Below are 21,720 nucleotides of genomic sequence, written 5' to 3' on the forward strand. Positions count from 1 at the left end.
GTAAAATTTTAATACCAATAGTGGAATTTAACCATGGGTGAAGCTGGCTGTGTGCTCACATTAGTATTTCTGTGATGTCAGGTAAAGGCACAGGGATCAAACCCCAATTTTTTTTGTTTGGCAGTTCTCCAGATTGCCATGAGACCTGAGCCAGCCCAGAATTAACGAGGCTGTGAGCCATTAAGGCAACAACAGGCACCGATTTGCAGCCACACTGGTGTACAAAGAACAGCCCAAGCTCATGGAGAAACCCTTTGTGGGTGCTGGAAATGTGGGGTGCTGTGGGCTGTGCTGGGAGCACCAGCTGCCCGTCATCGTGCGCCGCGTGCTGCAGCACCAAGACGTGATGCAGATCTCCCGGCGCTCCACCAGGTGCTTTAGCATGAGATAGTGTTTCCTTTCCTAATCTGATTTAAGCTATTCAGGTGTGTTTTGCTTCAATAAATAACCTCTTAATATAAAAGGATTGCTATTTTGTCATTGTGCCAGGGATGAAAAGGGCCAGCAGATAGTTCTATACATGGAAAAAGAAAGCAAAAAAAGGTAAGGGTGTGTGATTATAAAGACAGGTGGTGTGTATATTCTGTTAAAAAATGTTTTACCTCTGAACGTCTGATGAAAAGGGAAGTACAGGCACATTGTTTTAGTTATTCCATAGCAAAAATTTATTCTGATAGCTCTGTACAACAAATTAACTGTATTGTCCTGATCTGTGATCTTCTGACCTGATTGTATCGGCCGTCAGGCATCCCAACCAAGCCTTCGGGGTGACCTTGCTGGTGCTCGGGTGGCTGAAGGTGGGAGGCTGGTGGAAGGCTTTGGTGTAGAAGTCCTTCTCAGCAGTGCATGACTGCTGCCAAAATTGTGCTTTTACAATTCCTTTCGTCTTCTAGTCTGCCTGGGTTTGTGAGGGAAGCGTGTGGCCAGATGCATGCATGCAATCCCATAAACGCTGCAATCTCAGCAACCACGTTTGCGTTGGGATGGAGATGCTGCATCTAAGCACGAGGCTGTTCCATTGCTGGACACTACATTTATTCCTGAGTGAAGCCAGTAGGGACATTGGCACTTCCAGTGGAGGAAACATCAGAGTCAAAACCTAATGGGCTAAACTGGAGGAATAAATCTGTACTTGGTTGGCTTCCAGCACAGATACCCACGGGGCTTATTTGAATGTGTGAATATGACTGCCTGAATGTGCCTGCGTATATGTCTGTATTTTTGTTCTAAATTGCTGTTTTATTTTGAGGAGAGAAAGAGCATCTGGTGCCTCAGAAGGACAGTGCTACGTGGAGCTTTAGGGCTGTGGGCTGGGAAGCAATGGACTGTGTGCTGAAAGGGTGAGGTGGGCCCTCCCTGTGGGAGCCCACGGGTTGTCCCTCCCTTGCTTGGGAACCCTGAGTTGCAGACCCACATTTTTGCATCTTCCTACCAGACAGGACTAATGGCCTGGCCCTGGAATAAGAATGCAAACAAATTCCAGAGCCTCTCATGGAAAAATCATAAAAGCACCATTTATTCGTTGCTTTTCTGGGCAGTACCATGTTAAATTTAGGCTTAAAACAAAGAGTCCAGTGATTTCATGTACCTAAAGAACAGTTGGTTAATCAGTTGATTCTGTTTGAGCTAGTTACCCCCATTTTTGGACACAAGAAAGGAGGCTTTTATTAAATATCTTTTTTCATATATTTCTCTCTATGCTATTTAAACCTAACTGTAAGTTTTAGCTGGATACACAAGTGGCTTCATAAGGCTTCATTATCACATAGGAGGGCTGGGTGGCAGGAACAATGAAGCGCTGTTAATCTTCGAGTGATATATTGCCTGTATCGTTACGAACATCTGTACAGTGGGGAAAAAAAATGTATGCGCTTTGGAAATGGAAGCTAATGAAGTGAAATTACCAGGATGAAACATGAGCGATTGCCCTGAATTCCAGCGAGAGCCACATCCATCGGAGCAGTGATGGATGCCTCCCCGGCAGGGTGAGCGCAAGCCATGGCAGAGCGGCTGCGTGGTGCTCGCTGCTGCTGCTGGGGGTCGGAGGCTCGCTGGGGAGCCGCAGAGCTCCTGTCTTGGGAGCAACCCTCGAGCAATGAAAGCAAGCAAGCTGGTCATAGCAGAGGTGCGTGTTTCTTTAGCTACACACCATTGCTTTCTAGCAAATTAAAAAAATGGGAAAAAAAAGAGTAGAGGAGTCACTGTCTAGTAGTGACTCGTGCTCTGTATTTTCCCTTTCCTGTAACGTGGGGATATTTGCTGTTATAATTTTCTACAGGCAATACAACTTTGAAGGTTTTTTTCAATTAAGTTACCTAATAAGCCCCTGAGAGTATCTTGAGGTGAAGACAAAGAGAAATGTAGCATAGTGGTATGCCAATATGATATTGGGTTTTAATATTATATGTACTTATTATTATTATTTATTCACCCTATGTGTAAAAAAAAAAAAAAAAAAGATATTGAATAAAAAGGCCAATTAAAGCTCCTTGTCCCATTCCTGCCCTCATCCAGTCCCATGTAAGAGCCGCCGTGTGTATATATGTACACACACACACTCAGGATGAAAAGTGTGCTGCCTTGCAATATGTATTCTTAACATATTCACATTTAACTGCACTGCAGCAGTTGCAGTTGTAATTTATTTCACTTTCAAATTAAAGATTATTATTTATTTTTTACATATTCTGTAACATAAAGCTGAGGACATTACGGTCCTTTGAAACTCCCACAAAACACAGCTTCTTGTGGTGTTCTGGCTGGCCGAGTTTTGCAGGAAGCACTTAGGACATTATTCTGGGATTGTTTTCACTTGCCACATTGCTGGATTCTGAACCTCATTTCTTTAACAGAAAGATGAACACGCGAGGCAGGCCAAGTGCCGTTTTATTCTAGGAACATAAAACTTTTCAGGTTAACTTTGACGTACTTGACAATGCCACAGAAGCTTTATTTTAGGGACTGTTATACCTTTAAAATAACCGGTTTCAATGTTGTTTCTTTGTTTTTATATCATTTTCCTTATACATCAGCATCTGTTATATAAAAGATTTCATTTCCATCTTACATTCTTCTCAGTAAATATCCCAATACAACTTTCTGTGATTTCCCCATGTTCTAAAATTTATTGATAAATGTTATGACATCATAAAGGCGGCAAGATGGTTTTAAATATTTTTTGTCAATAATCATGAAACGTATTTTTCTAATTCTGTGCTCTGCCTCTAATCACTATTCAGATTTGCAGGCACAATTTTTTTCCTTTCATTCATACGTATTTCCTTTATCATGCCTTTATTATCAGACTTTTGAGAAATAAATTTTCATCTGGAAAAAATGCTAATTATTTTTTCTCAATACATATTTCTCTAAGTTCTCTAAATTTCCACAGTAAGAGCCTTTTCTAGAGACTTAGGCTGTTTTTTTTTCATCATCTCTCCTGTCTCCTTTTAATGTGGAGCAAATCATTATTGGATATCATCTCTTCCATCTCAGCTTTTTGCAGTAATTTTCTCTCATATTAGAGTTGTGCTTAACTGTTAATTTTTGGAAGAAGCTCTTTTCTTCATTTTTGATTTTCCTCATTACCACTGAAGAAAAATGCACTGTTCCACCTCCCTTTTTGCATTCATTGACTCTCTTTTGCTCTTTTTTGTGTGTGTGTGTTTTTTGTTTGTTTGTTTGTTTTCATGACTGATTTCCAACTCTTTTTTAGTCAAGTTTTGCTGCTACTGTATTCTCCTCCTTCCTGCAAGTTGATGGGAAGTGTAATAGAAGAAAACTTTGTCCAGTTTCATATAGAAGGAATCTTACTTCCTGGCAGTAAAGATGCCTACGTGTGTACATAGAGGCGGGCCTGCGATATGTTCTACAAGAAGTTTATTTCTTCCTCAGATATGGCTTGGGAATAGGTTCTGCAGAGCTAGCTGCAGTCTCTGTAAGGCAGTGCTGCAGGGACAACAGAAAGAGTTGCCCTCCCTTGCTCAAAGCAAATAATCTGTTTTACGATGTTGCTTATCTCTACTCTCCAGGCTCTTATCTATCTTTTTACTCTTATTATTTTCATCTGTATGGTGGGCAGTTCTCCCAGGGTCATTTTTAGCTTTTCTTTCTATCTTTCACATGCACCATGGCTTTGTTTCATAAGGCCTTCTGTCTCTTTTATAGTCTTACACACAGGAAGTATTTGCTCCTGTTTCTGCTTGGATTTAGTGTCCCCTAGTCATTTGCTTTTGTCAGTAGACATTCATATGTACTCATACTTCATTTCTATGCTGACTCAGGAATGGTTTTTCTTTTTAAAGCTCAATTTACCTTCTTTTGTCCCGTCCATGCAGTGTCATGAAGGATTCTCCTAAATCTACTTTTATAAACTATTAAAACATACTTCTTAAAATGCATCTTTCTACCATTGCTTGCTGCAATTATCTTTTTGTTTGTTTTTGTTAATTTTGTTAATATTATTATTTAGCTGTTATTTTTGAGGACCTAAGTCTTCAGATGGCTAATATTAGACTAGTATTAGCTGTTCCTCCTGTGGATGCTTTGCAGAGGATGTTTGCAGCTCTGGTGACCTCATCCTGTAGCGTTTCTTGCATTCTTTATGAGCAGACCTCAGTAGCTGTACAAAACTGCACTGATTTCAGTAGAACTCACATCTATCACATAAACGAGGTAATGGATTGTAACTAACATCACCGTTAGGAAAATATGAGCGGTGAAATCTACCTTGCTAAAGGGCAAGGCAGGAAATCAAGTAAGGGCAAATACGTCCATGCCTTTCCTTGGCGGGGGCTGCTGCTGCATGGTGCGGGGCAGGTCTGTGGCGATGCAGGAGGCTGCGGGTGGCATCAACCAGGAGGGAACGTGCACGGAGGGATGTCCGGGCCTCCTAAAACCAAGGTGTTTTATGGCAGCTCTCAGGGAAGCTTTGTCTCTGTTGTACAAACAGTGCAAGTAAATCATTTCCTACAGGACTTCTGTAGTCTGCCGGTAAGCGGCTCATGGCAGGGAGAAGTAGAGCCTGGCATTATACACATACGATGCTTATAGAAATACCGCATGAGATCATCCTTCCCTGGCACACACTCCTGTTAATGTGCAGCCCCTCAAGGACTTCCTGAATCAAACACTTTATCTGTATTATTTGTTTTTAGATTTTTTTTTTTTTTTATGCGTCTGAATGCTTTTTTAAATCCATTTAAAATTTTGGCTTGTATACCATTCTGTTACAAGCTGCTAAGGAGAAATTACTCATCTTGATTTCTTTCCCGTGCTGCCCTTATGCACAGGATAAAATCAGCGTGTTATCTTTGTAGAGGTTTTGAGCACTTGACATTAGCTGTACTGAAAAATAGGTATTTGAATGAGATACTAAATTATAGAAACCACACTTGATGACACTTTGACTAATATCTATTATTAAAGATGTAACCATCTTTAACCATTACACTTTATTATTAGTCATAGATTTGGCTTTATTAAAGTTCTAAAAGGATAGCATGCAAGCATTTTTCTCACATATCCAACATTTGTGCATATAATGTTTTTAAATGTATGGGAATGTTTACTGTATTTGACAGTAAATGTTGTGCCAATGAACTACACAACATGCAAATTCTTTTTTTTTTTTTGAGTTCCTTTTATGAGATATGCAACAATGTAATTAGAATGATATAGAGCACAATTGCATTCACACTCACTAAAATTGTTTTCCCAAATGGAATCAAAACTATTTTAAGTCTTATCTTTGCAGTGCACATAAATATGCCTCTTCTGCTAGCAGAGCTCTCTGATCGTTGTTGGGAGCCGAGGCCAGCTTGCCGGGTGCGGTGCCCTCCACCGCAGCCTCAATGCAGCGTGCCAATGTTGCACGCTTGCTTGCAAAGGCAGAGGTGTGATGCACCTCACTGAGCATCCAGAGGGAGTCTCTGGCATTGTATGAGTATGTGTGTGCACTTCTCCAAGTTTTTAGCAGCTTGGTAGTTACTGAATGGACACCAAGGGACATATTTTTGAACTGGGCTTTAACCTCCATCTATAAAAAGCACATTTACTTCTACTGAAAGACATGTTTATGTGCAAGTTGGGTAATTAAGAATTTAATCACCCTTTCTCAAGTGAAAGTAGTGTTTTCTGCATGGAAACAGCAGCAAAGTCTAGAGGCTTCATTCCAGAGAATTATTTGTAACCTCCATATAGAGTCTGAAATGACTTGTTTGTCTTAAAAATAACCGCATGGAAAATCCTTTAAAAAAACATTTTGCCAAGTGTCTGGAAGAAAAGGAGCCAAGCCAGAGCAGATCACTGACCTGCAGAAATGACCTTGCTTTATCCAGTAGTGCATACAGAACAGCCTAGCATTTGATGGGCATGTCTCAGCTAATCTGGCTTTTATTTCTGTGGAAATTATGTGCTGTTTTTAAGCTCTCAAAAACGTAATTGAATTATTTCAGTTGTTGGAAGCACCAGTGGTATAAACTCCCTACTTTCTGATCTTGTTTGTGGAAGACTTGCTTGGTTTTGGATGAATGGGAGTAATTCCAGAACTTAGACAACGGGCTGTGTTTCTCTACTGGGCACTTGTGAGCAACTTAGCTTCCTGATAGCTCACGGCAATATCAATCAGCTGGATATAGAGATGACACTGATTAGTGTTGAATCATTGTTCATTATTTCCAAACTATGGTATATGGGGCCTTGAAAGGGGTTGAAAGTTTTGCCTAAAAGGTGGCAGCATTGTTTAATTTATAAGACTGCACATAAAACTTACAGTGACCTGATACTTGAAAAAGATCAGACTAAATCAAGTAACTTCACCATGTCTCAGATTGAAGAAATAAGTTTGGTGGATAAAGACAGACACGCTAGCCTGTGAACAGAAAGGTTCCAGTTTTCAGTTACCCCTCACCTTCCCTGCAGAGTTCCTGTGACCAGCTAAGACAATAGGATAAGCTTCATTTTCATCTAAAATATATTCCAACTCTGGGATATATAATGTCTCCATTTTTTTTGTGCTGTTGAGAGTTTCCCCAGTCTCTAAACATGTCATTACATTCACCCAACTGGTGGTCCTATGCTTGGCTGCCCTTAAAGACAGTGACTCCTGCATTTAAGGAAACCTTTATTCCTTTATGTCAGCACAAAGCTAATTTTGAAAGCCAGCTGAAAAAATGGAACGTGTACTGCTACGGAAGAAGTGTGCCCTGGAGGATTTTCCTATTGAAAAGAAAGGCTGCAAGAGTCAGTTGAGTTAGCTCTCAAGCTGATTTACAGTGTAGTGGATGACAGAATATAGCTCAGAATTATGCATATATCATTCATGTCTCATTCATTTTTTTCAAAACTGCTGTCTGTGACTTCAGAAGATGATGGATATTGCCATGTGCTTATATAACTCAGACTTCCATGAAAATTAATCTAGAATCAAGCGCTGACATTTTAGACCACTGTGGTATTACAAATGCTTGTTTTCTTTAATTTTGTTGATGCTTGCATATAAGTCAGTACACCAATATATATTGCTATTATTTGCCTTAATTAAGAAGGGTCCAAGATTTTGTGGATTTGTATGTTTCTGGGTTTTGTGTTCCTTTGTTTTTTGTTTATAAACACTTTGTTTGTAAACACTTTTACTGCCTGAGAAGATCTACCAAAAGTATGGCATGGGCAAGGTGTGTAGGAGCAGGAAAATAAGTTTTCCATGCTTGCTGCTTCAACAAAATACACAGCCAGTGCTGTAGAAGGTGCCAGCCCAGGTTCCTTCTCATGAAACTTGAGCTCCTGGTAGTAGTGAATGAGACCGGCTAGATGAGCTGGCTTCCAGTCCTCTTTTTATGGATATACAGCACTTGTTTGCATTTGCTTGAAATAAAATCATGCTGGTATGATTCATTTGAAACATACAGATAAATAGATCACTTACCATGATTCTGATTTTCCGGTGCCAACTGCCATGGATTCCTGTCAGGAAGATAGCCCTCGGACAGTATGCTCCTGAGCCTGTGGCAAAGGCTAACTGAGGCTTCTGAAATCCACCCCCAGACGTGGCACTGGCTCTGGAGTGGGTTTTTGCCTGGTTCCTAGTGTTGTGCCTTCTCCTCACTGAGCGAGCTCAGGGCCTGGAGCTCTCCCTGGTGCTGTTGTGGTTCCCTGGCTCCAGGGCTCGCGGGGTCGCAGCTCTCCCTGCGGTGACACCGCACATCGGCGTCGGTGCATCGGGACGGCAATCCCTAGTGCTCAGGTGGCCTTAGGGTCTTGGAGCTGTGCCCTGCACATGTGTGTATTTCACTGTCCTTCTCCGTTAACTTTTGGTTGTGTTGCTTGATGGAGATACCCAGTGTAATTAAATATTGACACATTTGGGGACAGGAGAAAAAAATGTAAGCGGCCTCACAGGTGTCCCACCTAAGGAGGAAGGTTGCAGAATAAACGCATACAGGAGAGCCACAAAACAAAGAGACTTTGTAAACACTCCCATTGCAGAAAAAAGCTACAATTGACCAGAAGGGAATTTAACAAAAAACATATTTCTGTAGGAAAGCAGGCTTTGCTCCTGCTGAGTGTCACGGAACTTGGTTTTCTGAGTCTGAATCCAGTGAAGAATGGGACATGCACACTGACAGGAAACTTGGTTCCACTTGCTCATTATAGTTTGTGATTTCTTTAGTTGGCAGCTCCCATTTGAAATTTTAAAAAAGAATGACTATTTTCAGACTTTTTTTTTTAATGTGACAAGGAAAGCTGTTCATATGAAAAAATGGAGTTGGTTCTGCTGAGCTGTGTTATTACTTGATTGTTTTCAGAAAAATTCTGTTCTACGTGTGTGACATAATTAGTTTCCGAACTCGTCGTGTAAAAACCTGTAAGTAAACCTTCCGATAATGGAAGATGGCAACTTCTGATTTTAGGACTAAGTTAGGTATTCTCCCAGGCTAGAATCCTCATTAGGATATCCTTCATAGATGCATCTGATTTTTCATCTTTGAGATTAAACACTATATTAAACAAATATACTCTCTTATAGACCAAATGATAATGTTTGGTAGGCTTCATTCTGTATTTATTGTTTGAGGGAAATTACACATTTCTCTCAAATGTCTTGGAATTTTCATATCTGCAATGAAGTGCAATATATCCATCCTGAGAATAGCTTCCCAGTAGCTTGTATTTGGTTATTAGGAAACACAAGACTAGCAGAACCAGACAGTTTTCTGAACTCCTTTGTATTACATTATATACAATTTTCTGTCTCCTGTTGGAAAGTCGCAACACCTAAAATAGAACATTCATTAACTGATGCTTATAGGAAATAATGTTCTGTTCCTCTATGAGACTGGCTGTCCTTGATAGAGTTTCTTTCCTAAAACACCAGTGAAAGAATGAAAAATGGGTTTGCTGCTTCCTAAAACCATATTCAACCTTCCTTACTTTCTGAACATGTATGGAAATAACGTTGTAGTTGTCGTGATGCATTGGTAAGTACAAACTCCTGGTTCCAAAGGGCAATTGTCATAAAGTTGGTTTTATAAATGGGAGATGGGGTGGGGAAAAAGAGAGGGACACTGATAGCAAAAATACTCAAGGGGAAAGAAGAGAAACATTAAAAACTGTACATTGTAGAAGTCAGATTATCATCTGATTTAAGACAACATGAGTCTGGTGAGCTCCAGTGTCTGGGGCATCCAGACTGTCCCCGAGTTTGGACAGGAATGTTTGGACAGCTTTCCTGGTTACAGATAACACCGATACAATGCAAGTGGAGCTCTCTGCACAGCACCCAGGACAGGGCGTAGGCACCCGCAGTTCATCAGGCACAAGCTTTTGTGTGCTGCCTGCCTGTTCTGTACAGGTGTGTGCTGAACGCTGGTTTTGGCCGAAGTGAGCCTGGTGGGTCGCGAGAGGCTGCCTCCGCCAGCGCCAAATCCATGTGCTGAGTGCTTAGGGCAACAGTCCTTGTGTTTCCTTACTGTAATTACACGGCCCTTGCTGTACTGCCGCTCTGCGGGATTTACAAGCTGTGAGTAAACTGTATCAAGAAGTGAGAAAAAAGTGTTTCACAACTTCTAGTAATCCAATTATATGATGTAAGTACTTGACTATGAAAGGATGAGACCCTGCCACATTTACAAATCTGATATAATTTATGATGCTCTCAAGTGATACCCATCTGTATTTATCACTTACGCTGTAAGAGATGTCTTTGCAGCATAAAACATGTAAGTGCATTGGAAATCTTTGCATTTATACCAGTGATGTGCAAACAGAGCCGCTCTTATTCCATCCTGTTTGGGAAGGGCACAGCATCACAGGAAAATAATTGCTCTCATGCTCACAGTCTGGATCACTTCTCATTGTAAGGGCTGTAAATCAATGCTAGACACTAAAATGCAAACAATTTATTCTGGAGGGGAAAAGAAAAGTTTTAAGTGGTTGAAGAATTTGTCCCTTTGGAATGGCATGTTGAACAAATACCTGCTTTCTGTAAGACACCAGCTGTTGGGTTCTGTGTTCCCAGGTTGTACGTGCCTCCAGGTATTGCATGTTCTGAAGAAAATAAAACAGTAGAATTATTTTCTCCAGATAAAGATTTATGATTTAGATTCTATCTAAACAAGACAGGCCGAGTTCACCTCTGCCCAAAGTTTTTAAGTGTAAATCAGTGAAGTACTCGTGTGAGCCAGGTGCAGGCTGAGCTGGTAAGAGAAATACAAGGCTACATATTGGGAAAGCAGTAGTGGTGTGTCTTTGGCCATATTCAGGCATGTTTATAGCGGAGAGTAGCTAGAAAGCAGGCTTTTATGTTTAAATGTTGTTGCTCCCTGCAGAAACAGGTTCTCAGTCATGTATCCCACTATATCATTTTAGTGGCCAAATTTATTAGACTTTTACTGTTTTCTTGTTTTCTATCCTTTTGCTCATTGAAAATTAATGAGAAATTAAATACAAAAGTAAATTGCTTTACTGTTATATTAGTCATATACAGTGGTGCTTCCTTTCTGGAGGCTGAATTTCCAAGGCTAGATCTGTTCCTCTGATTTACAGACCTAACAGCGTCACTGTGTATAACTGAGCAGGCTGAGTATTGCCAGGTTAGTCACACCATTTCAGTTGTGTATATATTGGCTAGATGAAGCATTTTATTAATATTTCCCAGACTCGTTTCTGTCTTTTTTTTTAAGCTTTAATAACTTTCAGAGCAGTTTCTGAGGTCAAATGAAGAGTAGCTTACTTACTGATATTAGCCATTATTGTAGGAGTGTTGAACATTCTGATGCTTCAGGTATGATGCAGAATGTAGAAATTTGGCAGTGAGTAATTCTGAAATGAAATTGTTCCTCTTTCCATGCTTATGAAAAGCAATTCAGAACTGTGTGCCATACAGATCTTTGGCATTCTTGGTGGACTTTATTACATATTTGCTTTGATTTTCACAGTACTTCTGCCTCAAACAGAGCCCAAACCACATGGATAATACCACACAATTGAAGACTATAGACATAAAAAATTGGGTAAAATTAAGGTTCTAAGGGCAACCTATTTTAGGCATTTCTTAACTTCGAAGTGCCTGTTTTTCCAGCTTATTTTGAAATAGTTTTTTTGTGGGGGACCTGATAGAAGGTCTTTATGCCATGCACAAAGAGAGAATAATGAAGGAGACTAGCCAAGTGCAATAAGGCTGGTTTTCAAAGGCTTTGAAATATTATTGTTACTGGGCCTATAAATATTGTTTAAAAGCCTTTCAGAAGACAGTTTCCCCCTAGGGGTGCTGTACAAAGCAACAGTGTTCTCTGCTAGAACGTCCTTAATACAAGGCTTTTAGATATTGTTACTTTTGTTAACGTCTTTATTCTAAAAATACTGAATAAAAACATCTCAGAGGGGAAGAAGAGGACACATCAGAAATGTTTTCTTGTCCTGGATCATGCCTGGCTGTGGATGTGGGTGACTGGAGCTGGCTGGCTGTGCCATGCACAAGCGATAAGATTAAATCGTGCTAGACAATAAATGAACAGGCTTCATTATTTACTGACTGGCTTAGTTTGACAGGGAGATTTCTGTATTTTCTTTCAATTCCATCTGTATGTTCAGTGTCAGAGCTGTCCGAAATCTCCCTGTGGCTGCTCAAGACACCTTCCCATTCCCATATGCCTCTTTTTTCTCTGAACAAGTGTGCTAAGTACACTGCATTTCTCTGGGGAAGTTGTGTTCAAGCCACAGCCTGCTTTAAGCATCCTCCTTCGGAGAGGGATTTGGTTGCCTGGAAACTGCAGCTGGTCAAACTGGGGGATTTCAGTTCCAGAGGATTTTTTTTTTTTTTTTTTTCCTTTTGGGTTGAAACAAAGACTACAGAATTTCTTCCAAAATCACTGTTTGAAAAATGGTCAGTTGAGCCTTTCATTCAAGTATAATCCAAAAGTTCAATTTTGAGTTTGTTAGAGGATATAAAACATTTAAATTGGAAGTTATTTTGGTATTCTGCTCCGGAAAGGTTAAATTGGATCATCTGGAGTTCATCAGAACACTTTTACAGCTTCTATTTGGAAAACAAAGCTCTTGTAAGAACATGTTTGCATGACAAGTTTTGGTTCTGACAAGATTAGGAAGTAGCGTGATGTTTGGCACTTCTTTGATATTCTGCTGGCACTGGCATTAAATAATGCTGGAGACTATAGATGGTAGTTTCTGTAAATGGAGTTGCTGTAAGTTAGCTACTGGAGAACTTTCCATAAGTACAGAATGATTCCTTTTCTTCCCTTTTCTCAGTCAGGTAGTTTCATTCTAACTTGTCTCATTGGCACATTTGTTTATAGCAAGTTTTTCATTTTCATATTTCTATTACACCACTGAAAGGTTATCAATAAAATTTACCTTTCAGTCTCAAATGTCTATTATAAAACTTCTATTCATTGTGATCCAGGGTAAGTGCCAAGATATCAGGATAGGTCTAGTTAAATTTGATTTTATGAGATTATCAAACTTTCATAAAACAGTGCATTTGTGTTAGCTGATTGGCAGCAGGAAACTCACATTTTGGAGACATAATTTTACCCTTCTTTTCATTTTTAAGTTATTTTCATTTTGCTTTGAGCATTTTAAAGTTAACTGGTTAGGCTGGGCCTATGTTAATGTGTAAATTAAAAGGAAGGCTGCTTGGAGCACAAGCATTACTGTAATGACCATTCAAAGCAGTCTCTTCAAAGGAAGTGCTGACCTACTTGCTTTTATTGGGGCCTCTTTAATCATACATAATTAAAAATTCTTCTCTCTTTTTTTTTTTTTTTAGGAACTCACCACGTGAAAACTGTTGTGAATCAGAATGGTCACCACCTAGAAGTTACAAGAAGTTACGCTGCTACAAAAATAAATAGCAAGTAGATACTCCTTTTTTTCCTTAATAAATATCAGTATTCTTGTAATCTGGGCTGTTTAATTGATGCACACGCATAGACTTCATTCTGTAAGGGTGCTAAGCAGCAGTCACTAGATTTTCATTCTAATGTCTGAACAAAAAGGAGGAAAAGAATCATTTGAATGAATTAACTGACAATACAGAACTTAGTGTACAGCATGTGTCTAGTCTGGAGAGTGCTAAATTGCAAATTCTTTTAACACTTAACCATTCATTTAAAACAAATGTTGCTTTTAGAGTATTTCAGCTGAAATCTACGGAAATAAATGGCAGTATTACAGATTTACACAACTACAGCTGAGAGTAGGTTCCAGCCAGATATTAGGGTATGCTCTCTTCATGAGAAAGAAATACAAGTGTCTTTATGGCCATCAGTCTGCTGGGTCAGCTTTAAAATGTAAATGAAAACTTACTTTTCAATGAATTGTTTCCATCTTGAAATTGAAGGTTTTGTCTTGTTTAATAAGCTTTAAATCTACTTGAAAAGGTTGTGTTGCAATTAATTAAAATGCAAGCAAACAATGAGCAGCAATCTAAATGTGTCAGAAGGGTTTGCTGTATTTTTATTGTTACGGCATTTTGAAGTGAAGTAAAAGATTATTTGCAAAGTGGGCATTCAAATAAAAGTGAATTAGGAAGATACAAAATGAACAACAAGCAGCATGCAGCCCTATTGGAACAACCTCTCTAAAGTCCCTGTTGCTTGCTTCTGGTAAGATTAGTGGTTTTTTAATACAACTCCCCTCTTTAAAAATGTAACCTATTTACTGGTAGGGTTATATCAGTAAAAAGTGGAGCCTTCCTTTGATTTTTTCTTTCTTTAACCTCATTTAGAAAGATTTCTGATTTTCCCAAGTTTTACTATTTGTGAAATTCAGCCCAAACGTTTGGATAATGTCTAGTTCATCTCCAAACTGCCTGATGAAAGGGATAAGCTGAGAAAATCCAGTCTGATATTATACTCATGTAAAAACTTGATAAAGAACCAGTAACAGATGTCAAAATATGTCAAGGCGAGTGCAGTGGGAGTAGCACTTGGAACACTGTGAACTTCTGCCTGTGCTTTGGTATGTGAGCAATGAATAAACGAAAATATCACAACCAAAAGCAGACCTGGAATCTCCATTAACAACGTTGTATTGGCCATTGGGAATACATAGCTGTTCTTCTTCAAACTTTTCCTGAGGATTCAAGAACTGATTCCTGAGATACATACTACGTGATATTCTTTGTACAATAAATCTAACAGCGTAGCTGTGTGTAAATGTGTATATATTAAAGTAGCACACTAGATTCTCCAGAAGTGGAAATTAACGTCACCTTCAGTTAGGAATGTTTGCTTATTTACAGAAGAGAATAAACTTGTGTTATGTTCAAGAGGTGTAATTAAGGCTGAGGCACATCCTGTAGTATTTGAAAAGTAAAAAAGGTTTAGGCTGCCATGGTTGGATTTTTTTTGTTGTTGTTTTCTTGAATCATGCTGAGGAAGCAGATTTTTGCAATAGGCAGTCTGGGATATAAAAACCAATCTTCTCTGAGAGCAAGTCTGTTGTATTAATCAGGTTTTTCCTTAATCCTGCTTCCATGTTAGGAGGAATTCAGAGGCAAAACTGCTCGAATTTAGCAAAAGTAGGATTTCATCCACATCATGGAGCTCACTTAAAACATGTCAACATGTTTTTCGTAACAGTGCTTTTTGTTCTTCTACCAGCTCTCCTGAATTCAGGAAGATGAATAAATGTTACTCCTGGTGTGTTTGTCTTGAAGTGGGAAGGGAAACAGGGGCTGTGTTGTGCACCGGCACGGCTTTCTGAGCTAATCTCAGATGGGGCTGGGCTTGTAGAGAGACATCATGGCAGTAAGCACGTTGCCCTCTGTCCCGTGTCGGGTGCTTGTTCAAGTAGTAAAATATACTATACCAATATATACTTTATCACATGATGCTGTGATATCAGAACATCTGTCAAGTTTTGGGGTGAACTATTATATGATGCATACATTTCAGTAGAGATATTTATTATATTTGAAATCAGAATTGAATTGCATCAGTCTAGTAAGCATTTAACTATATATCCATGATTACTTTTCACAGTACAGGATATATTTTTATTGGTTTCAATTAACTCATTTGTAATTTGGGAAAAATGGCATTGCAAAGCTCAAACAACTACAAAACACCTGTTCCAGAACTATAAGGATTCTCTGTCCCAAAATCTTGTTTTATAATTATGAGGAAAGTGAACTGAAAATCATGAGATTTTCTAACAGCTACCTTCTAGCTTCAATGATGCTACTTAATTAGTATCAACTTTTACCACTGGATATGTAACACTCACCTTTACTGAGAATGTTTTTGTTTACTCCTTCCAACTCAGTGGTTGCCTTTACTGCTGTCAAATTATGGAGCCATTATCTATCTAAATAGATCTGAGTTCCCCCTGAAATCAATATAATGATGCCAATTTAGGCCAGCTAAGAGCCCTCTCATTCATACTGCTTGGCCACTGGCTGAATGCAGACACTGGAGCATGTCTGGTGGAGGGCCACTGAATGATTAAGAGCCTGGACCATCCTTCCCATGAGGAGAGGCTGAGCGAGCTGGGGCTGGAGAAGGGCAGGCTCAGGAGGGATGCAAATAAATGTGCAAATACCTGAGTGAAGAAGCTGGAGACAAACCCTTCTCAGTGGTGCCCAGAGAGGGGACAGGGCAAGAGGCCATGGGCACAAACTGAAATGCAAAATTCCATCTGAACATAAGAAAGCACATTTTAACTGTGAGGGTGATGAAACACTGGAACAGCCTGCCCAGAGAGGTGTTGAAGTCTCACTTGCGGAGATGTTCAAACCCCACTGCACCCGGTCTTGGGCAGCCTCCTCCAGCTGCCCCTGCTTGGTGCCGTGCAGGGGTTGGACCAGGTTGTCTTGGACGTCCCTTCCAGCCACAGCCATTCACTGACTTCTGACAGCCTTTCCCTTCCTTGCATTTGGCTACAAATGCAGGAATGAGTTCTACTTTCCTACGTTAAAAATGCATAGGGAAGTTAGCTATAGTCAGGAGACATGAACCTGCTGAGGAATAAGGTAGTATTCTGGCATGAGCTTCCAATGGTAATATAAATCGAAGGGCTTCTATGTGAGTCAGTTTGATAAATAGTCTAACAGTATGGCAGAGCTGATGCCATTTTAAAGGCAGCCCTCACTCTTCATCTTATCTGATTTTCATAACTCTAGATACACAGAAAACGTGGCTATGTTCCTAAAAAATAAATAAATAAATTCTACGTTATTTAGGAGATTAGTCACAGATTCAAATTATATTTCTGATGTGGATTCATGTCGATTATCTGTCTCCATATAACTGATAATGCCTTCTAAGTAGTGGCATTAACCGGCTAAGTGATTTTGAGATGTTTCCCCAAACACCTGATAAGCAGCTCTCCTTCCAAGGAGCATTGTCTGTGTCTCATGCAACACATGCAGAGGAAAAATTACAGAACTGTATTATTCGTTTGATGTAGACCATGCTGGAAAGCTAAAAACTTGGTGTTTGTGGCCTTTCCAAAAGCTAGAACATTTTGAATTGAATTTCAGTGGTGGATCTTATCACTGCTAGCGGACTGAGTGATTACTGTTGGAAGATCCACAGTTAGCATGCCGATGTTAATAAACCACACGTTTGCTGGTTCATCCTCATGATGAAATAATGAGTAAAGGGAGTAAAGAGCGAGAACATCATCTTTGGGTAAGTTATGCTTAATTTGATGGCTCTGTTAAGTAAGGTAGACCCTGGTTTAGGTTCCAGCTGCTTTATTCTTCCTGTTACAGAGACACAATGAAGCCTTGCTAGGACAGGGAGGATTTGTCATGATAGAAATTAATGTGCAGGTGCTTAGGATTATGAAGCACGTCAGTCAGGGCTGCTTAAAAATACTCATACGTCTTTTAGAAAATGTGAAATGATTTCAGTTCTCTGCCTTTAGATCAGCATGCACAAACCCCATCTCCTGAAGTGTTAGTAGGGGCAATTCCACCCCAGGAAAGTGAATAATCAAACCCACTTTTCTGCCTCACAGTTAGCAGTGCTTTGATCCCTTCCTGACCAGGAACTTTCAGTCTGTTTCAAAGAGAACAGAGTTACATACATGCTTTCGAGGAAATTCTTGAAGCTGACAAAATGTGAAGTTGGACAGCTAATTCTGAAATGCAAGTAATTTACCTACATTATTTGGGAAATGTCAGAATTTAATTTTTAAAATTTGCTTTGAAATGCAGTAATTTTTGTTTCAATTACTTGGTTATTTGTCACTAAAAGTTCAAAATAACATTTGATGTCATTTGAGATTATTTGACATGGCATATGGATGTTATATACACAAAAGTCAAAATATTTTCTTTGTCTCATTTTATTTTATTTTTAAACCACTACAAACTGCTACATTTTGCCTTATTTTCTTGGTCAAAGTTTCTCCTGTTTGTGTTATAATGGAGCATCTTGACAGTTTGAATCAGAAAATATTAGACACCTTGTGAGTAAATTGGAGGAGCAGCTATTTTCAGTAGTCTAGAAATGTTATCACAGTCTAACACATGGGTGTTAAAAACAGCTGCTCCTCTAATTAGTTCAGAGTGTTTCATTTTTCTACATGACTTGAAACGATAAGCCATGCCATACTGTGCACTGTTACAACTGATACAACGTGAATTAATATAAAATGTACTAAATACATTTTTTAAACAAAGACTTGGCTCTGAAGTTGGTCTTGAAATTTGAAAATTGATTTTGAACCAGAAACACGGAGTTTCAGTGACCTCACACAATGTCTTCACAGAACTCAGACAAGAAATTCTGAATGGGGATGAATCTCATATTCTGTGTGCTGACTTTCATGAAACTTAATGGCATTGGAGATGCTAATTAATGCTCAGTCTGGATTTTTGGAGCACGGTGTTACATTTGTTACTTCTGTCTGTGTGGGGGAACACAGACACTTGCACAGCAGTATTTTCTGTAGTATACAAAAAGTTTATAACACCATTGTTGGAATATTAATAAATTTTGGATTAGATAATGGGAAATTTTACTTTTTGTTCTTTTTAACAGTAAAGGATCAATTGCATTTAACCAGAAACAGAACCTGCAACACTGGGGAGCTTTGTCTTAGATTCTGCTTTGTTTTCCTCATGAACAAAAGACTCATATTTTGTGTGACTTTTCCCTTCTATTTCTTTAAAGATGAGGGAGCTTCTGTGTGTCCTTTCCATTTCCACTGGAAATCCACATGTAACCAGGTTTAACTAGAAAATTTCGTGGAACTGCAGGATGACAGAAGGGTGGAGGTTGGCAGCAGCCTCCTGATAGCGTCCGGCACAACCCGCTGCCGAAGCAGTCACCTAGGGCAGGCTGCAAAGCAACGTGTCCTGCGGTGTTTAAATACCCCCACAAATACCCCCTGTGCTAGGGTGCTCAGGGCTGGGCACAGCGCTCCAGGGGTGGCCTCTCACTGCTGAGGGTTGGAATCACCCCTTCTGACATGTGAAAATGTTGTGAACTACTGACAACACAGATCAGGGTAGCAAACAAGTTAAACATGACTAAATATGAGAAAAACACAATTTTATGTAGAACGCTTGCATTTTAGTGTTTAAGGTAGCATATTAATATTAAAATGTACATTCAGAAGTATATGTTTATGCACTTCTGAAAGGAAATGTTTACATGCAAAATTCAAACCTTGATTTCATCTGAGAGTTAAGAGCTGAGATTTTGGTTGTGAGTCATCTTTAGTCATAGCAGAGTCTGACATTTCTATTTGGAAAGGGCAAATACTGTACACTTAGGCGGAGGAGTTTGGCCAATTTAAATTTTTTATTGACTGACGTAATGTTTCAGAAGTGGGGGAGAGGAAGAAGTGAACATCCTCTGTTTACCTCCTTTTATCTTTGTTTAATATCATGAACTCATGAAGTAATATACAATGCCAGTCTGTCAAGTTTTTTCTAGAATCAACTTCACTTGTAAAACATTCACTTTGTATTTCAATGGGCCACTTGTATACAAATGCAGTATCTTGCAGGATCATAAAAGTGTGGGTTAGAATTTAGCTGCTGCCAATGTGCATGAAGTAGGAAAAATATTTGGTATGCTTTTTGTCATGAAAGTGCTAGGGAGCCATGGTATATTAGTTATACCATACTTCAGAATATCTTTCAACAAGCTTTCTCATTTCAGATGTGTGTCTGTAAGCTGACGGTTCTTTTTAGGAAAATTCCCTTCAAGAGAAAAAGTAACTCAAGAAAATTTGAAGAAACAACTTGTTCTAAACCAGAATGAACTTCTTTCTCAATCAGACTGACATCTATGATAATCATCTTCTAAATCCAGAAGACAGGTTCTTTGTCTGCTGAATAATATCTTCTTTCTATCATAGAAGATGACAACATGAAATCCTTTTATTATAAAGGATTCTGTTATAAATTGTCTGTTATAAATTGACGCTCACAAATCTCAGTGCTAGTTCAGCAACTTCCATCCTGATCTCTCTAGAATTTTTCAAACTTTACAGGTTTCTCTGTTACTTGGGTGCATGCTTACGTGTATATATTCTTGATTCAGCTTGCAACCAATCTGAACTAGAAATACAGAGGAAGCCCCAAATAAGAAGGTAACAGCCCAGATTCACCACTGTGCTGCTCTGCTACCTGCTGAGGGGCTTCCATCCTCTCAGTAGTGCTGGCAGAGCACAGGAGGAGAGCTGGCAGCTTCCCCTGGCTCATGGGCATGTTTCCCTCCATTCAGCGAGTGAATGGGGAGCAGCGATGTTTGAAACACCGTGGGAAAGGATTTCATTTTGAAGTGTCTGTTCCCCAACTTTTACTTATGTGTTGTAACCATTCTTATAGGCTAGCTCCTTACATAGAATATTTTCTACACGTTGGTTTGTGAAACTGTTTTCATGGTATTTTTCCTCAAAATACCTTTCAGACTCTTGTATTCAGAGTAAACATCCAATTACACGTGACTTCTCTGGTTTAAATAACTAAGGCAGTTATATGTAAACCTTCCATACTGTTTGCCTAATGCCAGGAAGGGGACAGGTATGTAATGGGTTGTAGATTTTTGCTAATGAAAAGAAATGTACCAGTATGTTACCGGAATATCTTGTTTCTACCAGCCCTGTCGTTTCTGTTTTGTCTGTTTGTTTGCCTGTGCTGTGAAATCAGGTTGCAAAGTTTTTGGAATGGGGACTAAGCTCCATCATTTTTGACCAGCCGGATTTGACTCTGGGCTCTGAGTGTTATGCAGAAGTACAGGGCAGTTATGATATAGATATGCAAAGTTTGATACTTGTCTTGTTCCTGAGTGTTTGAACATCTGGGCATAAAGTTAGGGAGTTGATTAGCTTGTCTCTGTTTTTATCAGAAATTGATGTCACAGCTGCAAACTTTCTCCTGTTATTTTTGTTATTGTTTTAGATACCTCTATTTACATCAAACAAGTTAGTAAAAAAAAAAAAAAAAAAAGACCTTTTAATTTTTTATGATACAGAAATAAGGCCAGGTGCATATGCAGAAACGTCTATTTTTTATAATTTAGCAAAAGATTTCATAATATTAGAAAGAATACTGTTACACTTGCTCTTTCATTTATAACTGCCAATTTAAGGGAACCTAAGAGACTAATTGGAACTGGTCCTTTGGTACTCCAAACATTTAGATCTAGATGCTTTCAATATACAAGAGAGATAACAAAGAGATCAACTTGTTGATTTTTATGTTGATCTCCAGCTTCATCACAGCAGTTAGCTTCAACCTGAAAACAGGACTAATTCATGATTCGTGCCTGATTTGATAGGATTAAAATGAATAAATGTGTTAGAGATTACTTGGAGCCAAAAGAGGCAAGACTTTAATTAAAAAAAAAAAAAATGTCGAATTTTCAGTTTTATTTAAATGTAAGTCATTTAATAGCTTTCATCAAAACATCTCTCTACTGATAAGAAATGGTTATGCTGAGAACAGAGTAGGATGTGCGTTTGAACACATTTAGGATAAATGGTATTTGGTGAAGACATTTAATGAAGCGAATGTCATTGAATATGTTGGAGAGGCACACATCTCAGATTCACATTTTCTTACTTAATTAAGGTTTTGTGAACTGAACAATATCAGCATACTTACCAGTTACATTTCCTATTTTCAAAAGATTTTTAACATTGAAAAAGTTTCAAACTTAAAGTAATTCCTGCATGTTTTTGGCAGCTGTCAATAACCAACTGTTTGAATCTCAAAACATTGTCTTAAAAAGTTAA

General features: G+C 39.0%; 1 protein-coding gene across 13 annotated transcripts in view; it reads left to right on the forward strand.

Annotated features, from left to right (window-relative positions):
* LRRC7 (leucine rich repeat containing 7) overlaps nucleotides 1-21,720 on the forward strand; it is a 171,653-nt gene that overhangs the window by 41,738 nt on the left and 108,195 nt on the right. For 11 of the 13 annotated variants that reach the window (XR_004752715.1, XM_035332661.1, XM_035332657.1 and 8 more), the window contains exon 2: nucleotides 13,286-13,373. Coding sequence is in view for 12 of the 13 variants with exons in the window: in XM_035332661.1 (XP_035188552.1) it covers nucleotide 13,373 (1 nt within the window). In the remaining variant the exon portion in view is untranslated. Of the gene's footprint in view, nucleotides 1-242; nucleotides 426-13,285; nucleotides 13,374-21,720 lie in introns of those variants that run through there. The other 2 variants (XM_035332651.1, XM_035332650.1) reach the window with 2 other exon arrangements.

Source organism: Oxyura jamaicensis, chromosome 8 (assembly GCF_011077185.1).
Source record: "Oxyura jamaicensis isolate SHBP4307 breed ruddy duck chromosome 8, BPBGC_Ojam_1.0, whole genome shotgun sequence".
Taxonomy (NCBI): Eukaryota; Metazoa; Chordata; class Aves; order Anseriformes; family Anatidae; genus Oxyura; species Oxyura jamaicensis.